The 16,577-nt window shown below is 41.0% G+C and overlaps 1 protein-coding gene across 8 annotated transcripts in view; it reads left to right on the top strand.

Moving 5' to 3' along the window:
- Positions 1–166: 166 nt before the first annotated feature.
- Positions 167–16,577, top strand: part of CSPP1 (centrosome and spindle pole associated protein 1) — a 58,227-nt gene continuing 41,816 nt past the window's right edge. For 3 of the 8 annotated variants that reach the window (XM_060775428.2, XM_060775429.2, XM_060775424.2), the window contains exons 1-4: positions 7,233–7,558; positions 10,209–10,320; positions 10,969–11,065; positions 15,995–16,092. In XM_060775428.2, the coding sequence (XP_060631411.2) occupies positions 10,219–10,320; positions 10,969–11,065; positions 15,995–16,092 (297 nt within the window). In that variant the 5' untranslated portion in view covers positions 7,233–7,558; positions 10,209–10,218. The other 5 variants (XM_060775433.2, XM_060775427.2, XM_060775425.2 and 2 more) reach the window with 4 other exon arrangements.

Raw genomic sequence — 16,577 nt, 5'->3', positions numbered from 1 at the left:
GTTCCGTCCGCGCTGTGCGGCACGCCCCTAGTTCGCGCGCCCCCTAGCGGTCAACAACGGCGTGACCCTCCCGCCTGGAATCGGCTTTGTCTTGCCAACCTTTTTTTGGCGTCATTTCCGCCTGGCGTTACGGCGCATGCGCTGTCGGGGGAAAAGGCGCGTCATGCCGCAAGGCCTCCTGGGAGACACAAGCTTTGAACTTAGAAGCTTGGGCTAAAAGCAGATTCGTAAGCACCGGGAGGAAGTCATGAACTTCTCATCTGCATTGGGTTGCTGTGAATATTCCGGGCTGTGTGGCCATATTCCAGAAGCATTCTCTCCTGACGTTTCTCCCACATCTCAGAGGTTGTGAGGTCTGTTGGAAACTAGGCAAGTGGGGTTTATATCTGTGGAATGTCTGAGGTGGGACAAAGAACTCTTGACTACTTGAGGCAAGTGGGAATATTGCAGCTGGCCAGCTTGACTAACATTGAATAGTCTTGCAGCTTTAAAGCCTGGCTGCTTCCTGCCTGGGGGAATAGGTTGGTAAAGGTAGTCCCCTGACATTAAGTCCAGTCATGTCTGACTCTGGGGTGTGGTGCTCATCTCCATTTCTAAGCCAAAGAGCCAGCGTTGTCCATAGACACCTCCAAGGTCATGTGGCCGGCATGACTGCATGGAGCGCCGTTACCTTCCCGTCGGAGCAGTACCTATTGATCTACTTACATTTGCATGTTTTCGAACTGCTAGGTTGGCAGAAGCTAGGGCTGACAGCAGAAGCTCACGTTGTTCCCCGGAATCGAACCTGCGACCTTTCGATCAACAACCTCAGCAGCTCAGTGCTTTAACCGACTGCGCCACCGGGGGGAATAATAATAATAATAATAATAAACAACTTTATTTAATACCCCACCACCATCTCCCCAATGGGGACTCAGGGAGGCTTAAATGAGGCCAAGCCCAACAGCATATTACAATAAAGTAAAACCAAAACACAGTGACAACACAGAAAAATTCATACAACATATGAGTACAAAAACAATAACCAAAATCATACACAGTAAAATAAAATAACATAACAATGAGTAGGCCGCATGTGCAAGATAAAAACTAAAATACTTGTTGGGATTTCTTGCATCCTGAACATCCCACGATTATATAAACTTAGCTTGATTAACATTGAATAGCCTTGCATCTTTAAAGTCTGGCTGCTTCCTGCCGGGGAGAATCCTTTGTTGGGATTTCTCCCATCCTGGACATTCCATGGTTATATAAACTCAGCTTTATTAACATTGAATAGCCTTGCATCTTTAAAGTCTGGCTGCTTCCTGTCTGGGAGAATCCTTTGTTGGGATTTCTTCCATCCTGGAGATTCCACGGTTATAAAAACTCAGCTCGATTAACATTGAATAGCCTTGCAGCCTTAAAGTCTGGCTGCTTCCTACCTGGGGGAATCCTTTGTTGGGATTTCTCCCATCCTGGACATTCCACGGTTATATAGAATCATAGAATCCTAGAGTTGGAAGAGACCTCATGGGCCATCCAGTCCAACCCCCTGCCAAGAAGCAGGAATATTGCATTCAAATCACCTCTGACAGATGGCCACCCAGCCTCTGTTTACAAGCTTCCAAAGAAGGAGCCTCCACTACACTCCGGGGCAGACTCAGCTTCATTAACATTAAATAGCCTTGCAGCTTTAAAGTCTGGCTGCTTCCTATCTGGGGGACTCCTTTGTTGGGATTTCTCCCATCCTGGACATTCTACAGTTATATAAACTCAGCTTGTTTAACATTGAATAGCCTTACAGCTGCTTCTTACCTGGGAGAATCCTTTGTTGGGATTTCTCCCATCCTGGACATCCCACGGTTATATAAACTCAGCTTGATTAACATTGAATAGCCGTGCAGTCTCGCTTCTTCCTGCCTGGGGGAATCCCTTGTTGAGATTTATCCCATTCTGGACATTCCACAGTTATATAAACTCAGCTCGATTAACATTGAATAGCCTTGCAGCTTTAAAGTCTGGCTGCTTCCTACCTGGGGGAATCCTTTGTTGGGATTTCTCCCATTCTGGACATTCCATGGTTATATAAAGTCAGCTCGATTAACATTGAATAGCCTTGCAGCTTTAAAGTCTGGCTGCTTCCTGCCTTGGGGAATCCTTTGTTGGGATTTCTCCCATCCTAGACATTCCATAGCAAACCAGTTAAGGTATATTGTCAAAGGGATTATGGGTCAGAGTGATTTAGAATGGTTAGAAGAGGGAGTGAAGACATAGATATAAATCCAGAATATATTTTCTTCATAGGGAAAATCAGGAATTTGGGGAAGAAATGGTATAACAAAATAGAGAACGCTGTTAAGTATATATATATATTTGAAATATGGTCTAAGTATGAAGAAAAATTAATACCGCCGATCTCCCCATTAACTCCAGTGTTGATTACAAATAATTTTCCTATAAATCTCAAAAAGGAGTTAGAAAGAGAATTAAAAGAAAAAGGAATAATGAAATTAAAAGACTGGGAACCAAAGATGAAAAATATAGAGGAGATAAAGGACCAATTATCAGGATGAAGTATTGGGTGGTATAAAGCTCTACAATTGGAAAGATGGTTAAGGGGAATAAGAAAGAAATATAAAGGAGATTGAGAACTTACTAAATTTGAAGAAATGATTAGCCAAAGAGGGAGTAAGGAAGAAAAAGGAAGAACAAAAAGGTGTAACAAGCGATATCTATAAAATATTGTTGGAAGGAGTCCAGGAGCAGGACCACCGTAAAGGAATGTGGGAATCGGATTGTATTAAAGTAATATACCCTCAAAATTGGAAAGGAATATGGCATATTAAAATCTGTCAATAAGAATAAAAGAGAATTATTACAAAGTGGTGTGGAGATGGCATCTCACACCAGTCAGATTAAATCAAATCCATAAGAAATACTCTAAGCAGTGCTGGAGGGGCTGGCAAGAAACTGGTACATATATACACATGTGGTGGTCTTGTAAATATGTTAAATTTTTTTGGAAAAATGGATTTCAAGAAACAAGAATCACCCAAATAGAGATAACAGGAATGCCGGAAATAGCACTGCTATCATTTATTACTTCAGAGCTTGATGAGCATGCCCACCCCCAATTAATATATAGAATATTTCCTGTGCTTCTGTTTGTTAATTACTTTATTGAGTTTCTTTCAAGCAATGTAAAGTGCATCAAAGATATTTTTTTTCAGTATCTTTGCTCACTACTAAGAAGCCACCCATGTCCATAGAGGTGCTTTTCATGGGTGATATCCTTTTAGCTCTCATTTCTTTTAAAACACACACAGAACTAGTTGTTGGAGTTCTTACTCAAATGGATAAGCATATCCCTATATAAGTATATATGTCTAAATTAAAAGTCTATTAACTCCAGTAAATGAGAATTGTAATTTGGGGAGGCCACACTCTTGGCCCAAGAAGGCTAAAGACCTTGTAAAACTACAACTCCTGGGATGCCATTGCCTTGAGACGTGGCAGTACACGTGGTCCACAAGAATGAAAACATTGTTGCCTCGAAACTACGTGGCAATGAGAGCGACTGATCTCGCAAAACCCTGTGACTGGTCTTGTGAAACCTTCTTATAGTGCCAAGGCAACAGGGATATCGAGAGGGGAGTGGTTGACTACCCACAAATGATTACTACTACCACATCAGCTCTAGATTCAGTATGGTTTTCTGTGGGAAAGCAGATGGCGACTTCTGGATGGCATATGTTCCGTATCAGAAACTAGAGCTGATGTGGTTTAAAAGGTAAAGGTTTCCCCTGACATTAAGTCTAGTTGTGTTGGACTCTGGGGGGTGGTCCTCATCTCCATTTCTAAGTCGAAGAGCCAGCATTGTTCATCAGCAACACTTAGGTCATGTGGCCAGCATAACTGCATGGAGCGTGTTACCTTCCCGCAGAAGCGGTAATAATAATAATAATAACACTGATATTCTGCCCTATCTCCCCAAGGGGACTCAGGGTGGATCACAGTAAACATACATGGCAAGCATTGAGTGCCGTTTGCGATAGACAGGACAGAGCCCGACAGATACAACAGAACAGTATGTTGTGTCAACATCCAGCTTTTTGGAGGTTGTGCTCAAGTCCAGCTAAATAGAGGTGCTGTTGCTCCATCCTCTATGACGAAGAGCCATCAGGACTTCCTCCTTCCTTTTGGTCGCCGGGCATTTTCTGATTTTTTTATGATGTTGTAAAATACCTCCCTCACTTGTTTTAGCGGTACCCAATTTCTCTATTACAGCTCAAGCTGTTTTCAAACTGCTTAGGTCAACAGTAAGCTGGGCTGACAGTCGGGAGCTCACTACGACATGGGGCTTCGAACTGGCAACCTTTTGGTTGGTAGATCTTATCACTGCTGGTGATTTACCAGTTGTGACAAAGACTGATCTACCTATTGATCTACTCATATTTGCATGTTTTCAAACTGCTAGGTTGGCAGAAGCTGGACCTAACGGCGAGAGCTCACGCTACTCCCCAGATTTGAACAGCCAACCTTTTGATTAGCAAGTTCAGCAGCTCAGCGGTTTAACCTGCCGCACCACCGGGCCCCCAGATGTGGTCTACCCAATGCAATTTTCTGAATCAGCACCCCAAATAACCAAACTAAATCTAAAGTTGACCAAAAACTGATTGATTATTATTATTTATTTATTTACTGTGCTTATAGGCCGCTGTTCTCAGCCCAGGGGCGACTCACAGCGGTGTACAACATGTAGAGAATAAGGTGCAAATTACAAGACATAATCTAACAACAAACTAGCAATATCAAAACATCGTCATCAACAACATCAACAATCTCAATATCAATAATACAAAAATACAAAAAAGTCATTCGCGTCGTCTCATCGTTAAGCCACAATCCAATATCGTTTTCCGTTGTTCCATTCCTGTTGTCATTGCCAATTATTGCACTTCTTGTTCGAACGCCTTCTCGAACAGCCACGTCTTTAGTTTCTTGCAGAATGTCATAAGGGAGGGCACCAGTCTGATATCCACGGGAAGGGTGTTCCACAGCCGAGGAGCCACCACCGAGAAGGCCCTGTCTCTCGTCCCCGCCAAGCGTGCCTGTGAGGCAGGCGGGATCGAGAGCAGGGCCTCCCCGGACGATCTCAAAGTCCTCGTGGGCTCATAGGCCGAGATGCGGTCAGATAGGCATCTTCGTAACTTTTTGAGGACTAATGTTGGAGCGTGGTCCCTGTTCAAAGTGGTCCCTGGTCAAAAAAAGGCTGGGAACCACTTTATTTATTTATCATGTCAGGAGCAACCACACAGTTGTATTACATGTCTAACAAAACAAACAGACAAAACACAAAGTTTGCAAGCTTGGTAGTTGATTAAGTGTCCTTTGACCAGTATCTGGCCACTTGGAGTGCCTCTGGCGTTGCTGCAAGAAGGTCCTCCATGGTGCATGTGGCAGGGCTCAGGGTGCATTGCAGCAGGTGGTCTGTAGTTTGCTCTTCTCCACACTCGCATGTCGTGGATTCCACTTTGTAGCCCCATTTCTTAAGGTTGGCTCTGCATCTCGTGGCGCCAGAGCGCAGTCTGTTCAGAGCCTTCCAAGTCGCCCAGTTTTCTGTGTGCCCGGGGGGTGGGGGGAGTCTCTCATTTGGTATAAGCCATTGATTGAGGTTCTGGGTTTGAGCCTGCCACTTTTGGACTCTTGCTTGCTGAGGTGTTCCAGCAAGTGTCTCTGTAGTTTTTAGAAAGCTATTTCTTGATTTAAGTCGTTGACGTGCTGGCTGAAATCTAAACGGGATGAGCTGGAGATATCACTGCTTTGGTCCTTTCACTATTGGCTGCTACTTTCTGGCGGATGTCAGGTGGTGCAATACCGACTAAACAGTGTAATTTCTCCAGTGGTGTAGGGCGCAGACACCCCATTATTTATTTATCGTGTCATCAGCAACCATACCATTGTATTACATTTCTAACAGAACAAAACAAACACACAGATTAAAAAACAACAACACAGAATTTTGCAAACTTGGTAGTTGGTTAAATGTCCTTTGACCAGTATCTGGCCACTTGGAGTGCCTCTGGTGTTGCTGCAAGAAGGTCCTCCATTGTGCATGTAGTAGGGCTCAGGGTGCATTGCAGCAGGTGGTCAGTGATTTGTTCTTCTCCGCACTCGCATGCTGTGGATTCCACCCTGTAGCCCCATTTCTTAAGATTGGCTCTGCATCTCGTGGTGCCAGAGTGCAGTCTGTTCAGTGCCTTCCAAGTCGCCCAGTCTTCTGTGTGCCCAGGGGGAGTCTCTCATCTGGGCACCCCGTGATAATGTGGCATGTCTCATTAAGAGCCACATCCACTGTTTTAGTGTGGTGAGATGTGTTCCACACTGGGCATGCATACTCAGCAGCAGAGTAGCATAGCGCAAGGGCAGATGTCTTCACTGTGTCTGGTTGTGATCCCCAGGTTGTGCCAGTCATTTTTCGTATGATATTATTTCTAGCGCCTACTTTTTGCTTGATGTTCAGGCAGTGCTTCTTGTAGGTCAGAGCACGGTCCAGAGTGACTCCCACGTATTTGGGTGTGCTGCAATGCTCCAGGGGGAATCCTTGCCAGGTGATCCTCAGAGCTCGGAATGCTTGTCTGTTCTTAAGGTGAAAAGCACATGTCTGTGTTTTAGATGGATTGGGGATCAGCTGGTTTCCCCTGTAGTAGGTGGTAAGGACAGATAGAGCTTCGGAGAGCTTCTGTTCTACCATCTCAAAGCTCCCTGCTTGAGCAGTAATGGCACGATCATCAGCATAGATGAAACTCTCTGTCCCTTCTGGCAGTGGCTGGTCATTTGTGTAGATGTTGAACATGGATGGAGCAAGCACACTCCACTGAGGCAGGCCGTTCTTCTGTTTCCGCCATCTGCTTCTCTGGCCCTGGAACTCAACAAAGAAGCTCCTGTTTTGTAGCAGGTTTCCTATGAGGCGGGTGAGGTGGTAGTCCTTTGTGATATTATACATTTTTCTCAGGAGGAGGCGGTGGTTCACAGTATCATAGGCTGCTGACAGGTCTATGAAGACAGCTCCTGTGATCTGCTGCCTTTCAAAGCCATCTTCTATGTGCTGAGTCAGGTTCAACACTTGTGATGTGCAGCTTTTGCCTTTTCTGAAGCTCTAATGCTCCAGTGGGATTCCTTCCCAGGTGATCCTCAGAGCTCGGGATGCTTGTCTGTTCTTAAGACGAAAGGCACATGTGTGTGTTTTAGATGGGTTGGGGATCAGCTGGTTTTCCCTGTAATAGGCAACCACTGCCATAGAGATGAATTGGGGTGTGTTCCCAGTCCCAACCTGCAGGGGGAGCTGCCGGGCGGGCTCCTTTCAAAGGAGGCGGGGAAAGGGTTGCCTAGAGACTTGGCTTGAGCGGCAGAGAGAGAGAGAGAGAGAGAGACAGTAGACTCGGCGGGAGTTGCTGCTGACAACTCGCCGTTGGCAAGGCCTCGCCGGGGAGAGGCGGATCTAGACCGGTTTCGTGCCGCTACAGCTCCGAAGACAGGGTTGGCGGTGGGAGGAAGACGCAGGCGGAAGGATCAGGTATTTCGTGAGCCGTAAAAGGAGAAGCGCTTTCCCTTCAGGGATTGGGGACAAGACGCCGGGGAGGGAAAGCGGGGAGATTAGGAGTTCGGCCCTGACTCTCTGTTGGGTTCCTCCAGGCCCGCCTTTCGAGCGAGGCCTTTTCCCTCCCTAACGGCTTTGAGGCCTCCGCTTTGTGTTGTATTTTGGTTGCCTAACAACGCCGAGGAGCTCCTTAAAGGGACCGCCGCCTTCTAAAGGGGCTGAAGCGAGAGTGACTTTTCTCTTCCTCCCTCACAACTCAGCCTTACTCTTGTTTTCCCCACAACTCAGGCCCCTTCCACACAGCTGTAGAAAATCCACATTGCACTGGACTTTTCTCTTATAAGGCAGTGTGGACTCAGATAACCTAGTTAAAAGTAGATATTGTGGATTACTCTGCCTTGATATTCTGGGTTATATGGCTCCATGGAAGGGCCCTTACTTAGAATTACTATTATTATTAACTTTATTTGTACCCCACTAGCATCTCCCGAAGGACTTGATGCGGCTTACAAAGGCCAAGGCCACAAAACACAACACAAACAAAATAACACCAAAAGCAAAATTAAAAACAGTTAAAGCAATATTAACGACATGCAATAGACAGTATATCAAGACACAATAAAAACTGGGCCGGGCCAGAGTAATGGGTACAGGATTAAAAGTGCTAATGTGGCAGGTGGTATACGAGGATTATAGGGCAAGTGCAGTGTGCGGTGTGCAATAATCTTAGTTCTACTAAAAGTGCTTCGAGGACTTGTTATTGGAGATTTCTTATTCTGGAAAGGCACATCAGAACAGCCAGGTCTTTAAGAATAGACGCATATTATTTGAGAACACAGAAATGCTGGACCACTCTCACAACCACCATGTCAGGCTACACAGAGAAGCCATTGAAATCCACAAGCATGTGGACAATTTCAACAGAAAGGAAGAAACCATGAAAATGAACAAAATCTGGCTACCAGTATTAAAAAAAACTCAAAAATTACAACAGCAAAACAACAGAGAGTAAACAATCAGGCACATCAAATCACTCTCAACAAAAGATTCCCCCCAGGCACTTCCAAGCCATTAAATGCTAATCAAGGTGGTCAGCTGAAACATTCACAGCTAGCTCCAACAGACAAGAGTCCTTTGTCCCACCCTGGTCATTCCACAGATATATAAACCCTTTTTCCTACTTCCAACAGACCTCACTACCTCTGAGGATGCTTGCCATAGATGCAGGTGAAACGTCAGGAGAAAATGCCTCTAGAACATGGCCATATAGCCCGGAAAAACCTACAACAACCCATAGGTGCAGTGGTTCTCAACCTGTAGGTCCCCAGATGTTTTGACCTTCAACTCTCAGAAATCCTAACAGCCGGTAAACTGGCTGGGATTTCAGGGAGTTGTAGGCCAAAACACCTGGGGACTCATAGGCTGAGAACCACTGGACTAGAGCAACGCTGCCAAATAATGCAGTTTCAAACAGAGAAGACACTTCTGAGCATGTTAATTCAGAAGAAAATGCCACTGATGTACTGGAATATGTTCTGTTAAGTGTGCATGAGATTGTATAGTGGGCTCTTGGTATTGGCTGGGGCTTGGCTCAAGAATCTACATGAATTGCAAATCCTGTAGATGCTCACACCCCATTATATACATGATCAATTAAAACAGTGGCCCTTATGTAAAGTGGCAAGTCAGGGTTTTGAAATGGTTTTCAAGCTGATAATGTTGCTGAATATGTTGATATTGATGGCCAACTGTATTGTGGAGCAACTGCTGTAATGTGAAACTTCCAAAAGCACTGAAGCCAGCCAGTAGTGAAATGAGATGCATTGAGGCCAATGCTGAGCCTAATGTAATCTAAACTTATAGTATGATCTTTCAAGATATCCTGATTATCTGTAATGGAAGCAGAGTTTTTGGCTAGAGGCTTTTTTTTCTAAATCACTTTTTGCAGTAGTGCATATTGGTATTTCTCAATGGACAGTTTTCAAACAGCATAGGCTCATTATCTTGGGAAGTTAGGCATGAGACATTCTCAATAGAGATGACTTCTTGGTCTTAGGACCCTTCCACACGGCCATATAACCCAGAATATCTGCTTTGAACTGAGTTATCTGAGTCCACCCTGCCATATATTCCACTTCAAAGCAGAAAATTTGGGATTTTATTCAGCTGTGTGGAAGGGGCCTTAGTCTAAGTATTAAAAATCCTGGACAGTTTGTATAAGTGTGACAGCACAATAGACCCAATAGACAACTATAACTCCATCTCTTCCAGGTCTTGCCTGTTGCTTCACAGAGAATCCTTGTGGCCCCAGCCTTTTCTGGTCAGGTTTCTATGGTATACACCATGTCAGTATGCGCATTCAGGATCATGTCCTGAGTGGCAGGTTTTTTTTAACCATCCATCAGGTTTTTTACCATTTACCACCAGCTGCATTTTCAAAATAAAGGGACTGTTGCTGTCCACAGTATTTGGGCCTGTGGGACAATTTGAGGGCACTTTATTGCTCCCAGTTCTCCAGTTAAGGTATATCTGTCTCTGTTACAGCTAAAGTGTAATTCTTAAAAAAATAAATTGTCTGTTACTTAGTTATTAGATACTGCCTTTAATAACCCTGTGTCGTTTCCAGAATCCACAAAATGATGGCAGAAGATTTAGACCAATTTCTTGAAGATCAAAAAGCCAAGTTGGCACAAGACAAGGCAAGACTTGAAAATGATCCACCTTACATGGAAATGCAGGTAAGATTTTTACACTTCAAAAAAGTTGATGTGAAGTGTGAACTCTGAGCTTGGCATGTTATTTTTAAAAGGGCAATTGTTATTGGATTCAGTCTTTTCCCATGATTTTGAATAGGACTGTGCTGTTGAGCTTACAGCCTTCACAGTCTATTCATATTACATCAATCAATTCAATATTTTGTGCAAACTTTGAATTGCTACCCAGATAATTCAGAGTTTTCACGTAAGATGAAATTTCAGTGCATGTTATTATTATTATTATTATATTTATATTTATACCCTATTTACGGTATCTCTCCTGAAGGGGACTCACATTAAAATATCATATGTATACACACACACACACGCATTTTAAAATAATGGACTGCATTCCTGTGCCTTATGTAAACACATACTTGGTAGGAAGAATAATATTTACATTTGTGACAACTGTTCTATGAAAAATGCCCCCAAAATACTATAATCCCTCAATTGCATTCAAAGAAGGCTCAGTGAAACTAGAGTGTTAAATCTCTCGACCCTTAGACTTATGTGTTTGTGCAGGACTGTGTCCCTCTTCTCATGAGCTGATCATTGACTGTAATAAAGTGAACTTGAACTTGAGTGGTTTTTTGAGGTGTTCTGTCATCTTATGCTTTTTCTTTTCAGAACAAAAGTACTGAAAAGCTTTCAGAGACCAGCAAAATGTTAATATCCATGGCTAAAGAAAATATACCTCCAAATAGTCAAGAGACAGGTGTACACGGTATTTATATGTTATTACCTTTTTAAAATGGTTGCTGTCTTGCATTAAGGTTAACATACAGTATATTGTAACTGCGCAGCTAACTATGCAGAAACTGGTTTACAAAGTGGTCTTTCTCACAGGAAAGAGCAGGAGAAATGAAAAAAAGTACCTGTACTCACCATACCAAGGAGTTAACAAAAAAATGACAGAGGGGTGCCTTAAAGCTGGATTATTCATTTCGAGTAATATAATCTGCTTGGAATTGCTTAGTAGTCCAAAAAAGAAGCTCTTTGGATATGTGTAACAGTGTGGCTTCTCAGATGCTATGAAACATTGTTGCAGTCCTCTGCCGTGCTTTTTTTTTTATACTGCATTCACGTGAGCTATAGTATTGCGCCCCATATACCCTGATAGCTCTTACACTATGTCGGAAATACCGTTTAAATCTACATTTGGTTTTTGAGCTTATATTAAGTTGCAGATGTTCCTATCTATAACATTTTGGGATAAGCTGAAATGCAATTAAGTAGAAACAAGAAGAATAAGTTTGATAATTGCTTTGCTTGAGGAGGGAAGAAGTTTGTCATGTTTTTAATGTTTTATTTAAATAGGAAAAGGGGGTAGAGTTTACTGTATTTGTTAATTTTAGCTGGTAGAGGTGGGGTAACGTATTGAAGTGGGACAAATATAAGGTTATTTCTGTATTTGATCATTCTGTTTAATTTTGTTTCTGTTTTTTTTAATTTTAGTGTCTGTGTTCTTTATTTTTTAACTTGTTGCATTACGATTGGAATGGCTCCTAGACTATGGCTTTGGATCTGTGTGGTTTTAATTCTTAGTTTTAATGTATTGATGTTTTTTAATTGTTATGGTTTTTAAGTTATATGCTTATTGTATGTTTATATGGCATCAAATTATTGCCAACTTGCAAGCCACTCTGAGTCCCCTTCGGGGTGAGAGAGGGTGAAGTAAAAATATAGTAAATAAATAAATAGTTCTTTTGAAAATCTAATAAAACTTCACACTTGCCTTTCTCAAATCTGAAAACTTCAAATTGGGAAGAGCATACTGTATTTTTTTGTCTTGGACTTAGTAAAATATGCCTTCTATAGAGGGTTATTACATCAAGGTAGTTGTTACTTAGCAACATCTTTATTTTCTTTCAGTGTACAGTAGTTGTTTTACTTCTGCTTAAATTTAATTTATCCTGGTACATGCTGTCACACTGCTATTTTCAGTTGCTTCCATCTGTGATCAAGGTCGCATATATCCCGAGAACAATGTTTAAGCTTTTTGTACAAAATATTGTGGAAACCTGTGTTGAACTAATTACAAACTGAAACTGCAGAATAATATTTGAGTGAGGAAACTATTATTAAATTGAATTTTGGCTTTATAATCTCAATTGACTTAATGAAAAATAAAAAGAGTAATTTATTGAAGCAATGTGATTTTCAGATTGGACTAGGCAGTATAAAGTTGTGGATTTGAAAATTTGAAACTATCAGTACAGGCAGTCCCCAAATTACAAACAAGACAGATTCTGTAGGGTTGTTCTTAAGTTGAATGTGTATGTAAGTCAGAACAGGTACATTTTTAGGTGCTCCAGCCATTTGCTATGGACAACATAGGTAAGGGTTAACACCCCTAGGCATTGTTTTCCTGTCTGTGCCCCTGTCTCTGTGGTCATTGGATTTTGAAAAATTTGGTTTGTTTTGGAACCAGAATTCATGATAAAGCTTCAGTGGAGACACCTTTTCCACATAACACTTCCAGGAGTGAATTTCTTTCATAGGGGCAGATTTCTCTCACTTCCTGTTGTCTCACCCCCATTCTTAACTATGAGTGGTTTGTAAGTTGGATGTTTGTAGCTTGGGGATTGCCTGTACATAATTTTTTGAAATTATTTTGATTTTTGTTCCACATGGGGCCAAAATGAATAAAATTACTTTCAGGATTGTTAGGGTAAAATACAATGAAGATTATTGAGATATTTTAGAAACTAACATTTCTTGACAATGAAGGTCAATAACATGTATCTAAAGATAAGATATTTTGACACATATTGAAAACTGTCTAAGATATATCAAGAATAAAATATTAATCCATGGAAATAGAAGATAGATATCTTGAATGGAGTGCATAGGTGAGGTTTGCATAATCCTTTGCCATATTAAAAAAACACACACATCCCTCAGCCATTTTGTCTCCCTGCAGCAGGAAAGGTACAAGTCGAGTATCCTTGCCTTCAGCTGAAAAAGTTCAGCATTTACAAAATAATACTTATAAATATATTACAGGCATTTAATAAGGTGACATTTTCCCTATTGAATAGGAGCTGTTTATAGTTATTTATAGTTATAAATACACTGTTCCTTCACTTATTGCGGGGTTTCTGTTCCAGGACCACCCGCAATAAGTGAAAATCCGCAGAGTAGGTACGCCAAAGTAATTTTAATGTTTATACATTATTTTATATATTATTTTCTTATCTGTGCTTCCTTACCCGCCTCCCGGCACCTGTCTTCCTCCCTGGCCTCCACAGATCCCTGTAGAGCCTCCGGAGCTACGCAGGCAGCAGCAGGCCAGGGAGGCAGGCCTTCCCTGCCGCACCTCAGGCTGCCACACTTCCGGGGTCCCTGGCCTCCACTGGACATAAATATTTTTATTTTTTATTAATATTTTCAAAAACCCGCAAAACAGCGAGTCCGCTAAAAGCGAACTGCGAAGTAGTGAGGGAACACTGTAACTGTAAAAGTTGTCTTTTTTATTTTCCTGTGTCTCTTAAAAATAATTTTGTGCTCATTTAGAGGTTTAGGATGAAATCATTTCAATGCACATTGATCTAATTCTTATCTGATTTCAAAGATGTAGATACATTGACAAGTTTGAAAAGATTAAAATTAAATTCACAAAATAGCAGATGTTTCGATGCATCTTAGCTATGTTTAGAGCTATTTTAGTATTAACAGTAATAGTGAGTAGTCTGACAGTAGCTGAAATGACATCATCAAATGACCTAATGTAACAATTAAATGCTGTTCACCCTCAGAGGCATTTAGGAAAACATCATGCTGGCACCCCAAAAAGTACGTGTTCCATATTTTTTTCTGGTCCATATGCTTGTTATGCCTTAAAACATAAAGAATACAATTCTTCATCAATGGTGCCTTTGGTGGAAGTTGCCCATAGAATTGCACTTGAGGAGCTAGAAATGTTTTTTCTAGGCATTTTTGTATGTTGTCTGGTGTGATTGTACAGTTTGTTTCCGCTGTAAGTCGTTAATTTCAGTAGGGTCCCTATTATCCAAGGTTTCATGTTTCCATGGTAAGTCTTGGTGTATATGCCCATGGTATTGTAATTGATATTTAAAGGAAAACTACTTCTGCGAATGGAAGTTCTGGTTTGCTATTCTGGTTAGTAAATGTTAATACACCTTCATGTACCATACATTTATACTGGATAGTTGCATAACTAGAATCTTTAATTTACCAATAAAGGTCTGAAGCTATCAAAATAAACTGTTCTCAGTTTGTAAACTGTAAAATTTTGGATTGCTGTGAGTTTTTTGGGCTGTATGGGCATGTTCCAGAAACCTTATCTCCTGATGTTTTGCCCACATCTATGGCAGGCATCCTCAGAGGTTGAGAGGTCTGTTGGAAACTAGGCAAGTGATGTTTATATATCTGTGGAATGTTCAGGGTGGGAGAAAGAACTCTTGTCTGTGTGAGGCAGGTGTGAATGTTGCAAATGGCCACCTTGATTAGCATCTAATGGCTTTGCAGCTTCAATGTCTGGCTGTTTCCTGCCTGGGGGAATCATTTGTTGTAAAATGTTCTTACCAAAAATACAACCCAAAAATTCAGTTAAAGAGTTTGTGTTGATAGCATTTGGATTTACCCCATGGATATTGATGTGAGAAGTGAAATCCAATTGTGAAGGAACAGGGACCTGTCATTGTACTCATTAGTTACAGATTATTTCCAAGGAGCTACAATGATCTGTTATGATGAGCTACTTTTGTTGCCGATGCTTCCATGATGTCATAGAGGGCCAACTGGCATAAGGTGTGCTGTTATCACATTGCAGTATACATTGTGCAGCATAATAGTGAGATTTTGTCTTAAAATGCGTTGTTAAATGTCTACAGTTGCATAACTTCAGAAAATAAATCTAATTTGATGATAAAACATTTAAATATAGAGATAAAAGCAGTCTCTTCGACATCTTGTCATTTTGATCTGATCAAACATTTTATTATCCTTCTTAACACTAGCCCATAACATAAAAGTTGTTTAAATCACACAGCTTCTTTAAAAACAACTACCTGAAACATGTATAGCCCAAACCTATGCAGGATTATTCAGCAGAGAATTCAACTGACTTTGCTGGAACATACTTTTACTTATTATTTGCATAGCTGCAAATTTTGCCATTCATTTTGAACAGCTTTTAAGTCTCTTATTTCCTCATAATTCAAGAGCTTCTTAAATGACTTTGGAGTACAAAGCCAGGCCTTTGGTGTGTTTTTAACAGTTTTTCAGAAGTTGATATTTAGGGAGGCATACTACTATGAATTATTTATATGTTAGGCAGCTCTGGATGGCAGTAGTTTTCATTATTGATAAGTGATGCTTGTAAAGTCATGAATTGAATTGGTAGTAACGGTCTGCTTAATTATACTTCAAAGAAATAATACTATAACTAAATTATATGAATTTAACGTCTTCTTGAGGGCAGAGGTCTCTGACATTTTTAAATTCTGAAGTGTCAAGAAACTAAATTTTAACATAATGACATTTACAGTGCAGTTCCTTTTCATATAAGCAGTTATTTTGAAATATATATTTTTCTGTTTGTCCCGTTTTTGGTATTCAGTGTCTTTCACATTTAGTCATTCACGTTGTTTGTATAGATCGTGCCTAAGAAATGAATTACATTTTACAGACTATGGATTAAGCCTGCCTCTTGGTGAAGAATATGAATATAAAAAACACAAGCTGAAGGAGGAGCTTCGGCAAGACTACAGACGTTATCTTTCTCAGGTAAAAGGCACTATATATGACTAAATTTCCAGTGGAATTTTTCAAAACAATAGTGCATTTAAACACTCATTAATTAAGTGATTTTTTTTTCCTGTAGTTAATGTTGCAAATAATTTAGTACCAACGTGTTACTAGGTTCTGTTAGCATAAATCAGCACTCTTGTAATGGAAAAGGATTGTAAGAATGGTGTCTTGTGAACATGGGAAATGACATATTGTTGGCATGAGGGGAGCAAACATTTCTTTCCGAATAGTGCAGAGGAACAATCTATGATCATGTGGGTTATCTCTCTTTATGCCAGATACCAGTTTTAGACGTCTGTCTATTGAACTCTTCCTTCCTCCATTTTTTAGTCCTGTCTTGCCAGTAAAACATGTTTGGAAAGCTCTGTAGTAGATATTGCTAACTCCAAGTTTTCTGATTAAGGTCTCCTTTGCTTTTTTGTATCCTTTCCTTTGGCAAGACTATATAACAAAACCAAGGA

Source organism: Anolis sagrei, chromosome 4 (genome assembly GCF_037176765.1).
Source record: "Anolis sagrei isolate rAnoSag1 chromosome 4, rAnoSag1.mat, whole genome shotgun sequence".
NCBI classification, from domain to species: domain Eukaryota; kingdom Metazoa; phylum Chordata; class Lepidosauria; order Squamata; family Dactyloidae; genus Anolis; species Anolis sagrei.
This window is presented reverse-complemented; position numbering and strand designations above follow the sequence as displayed.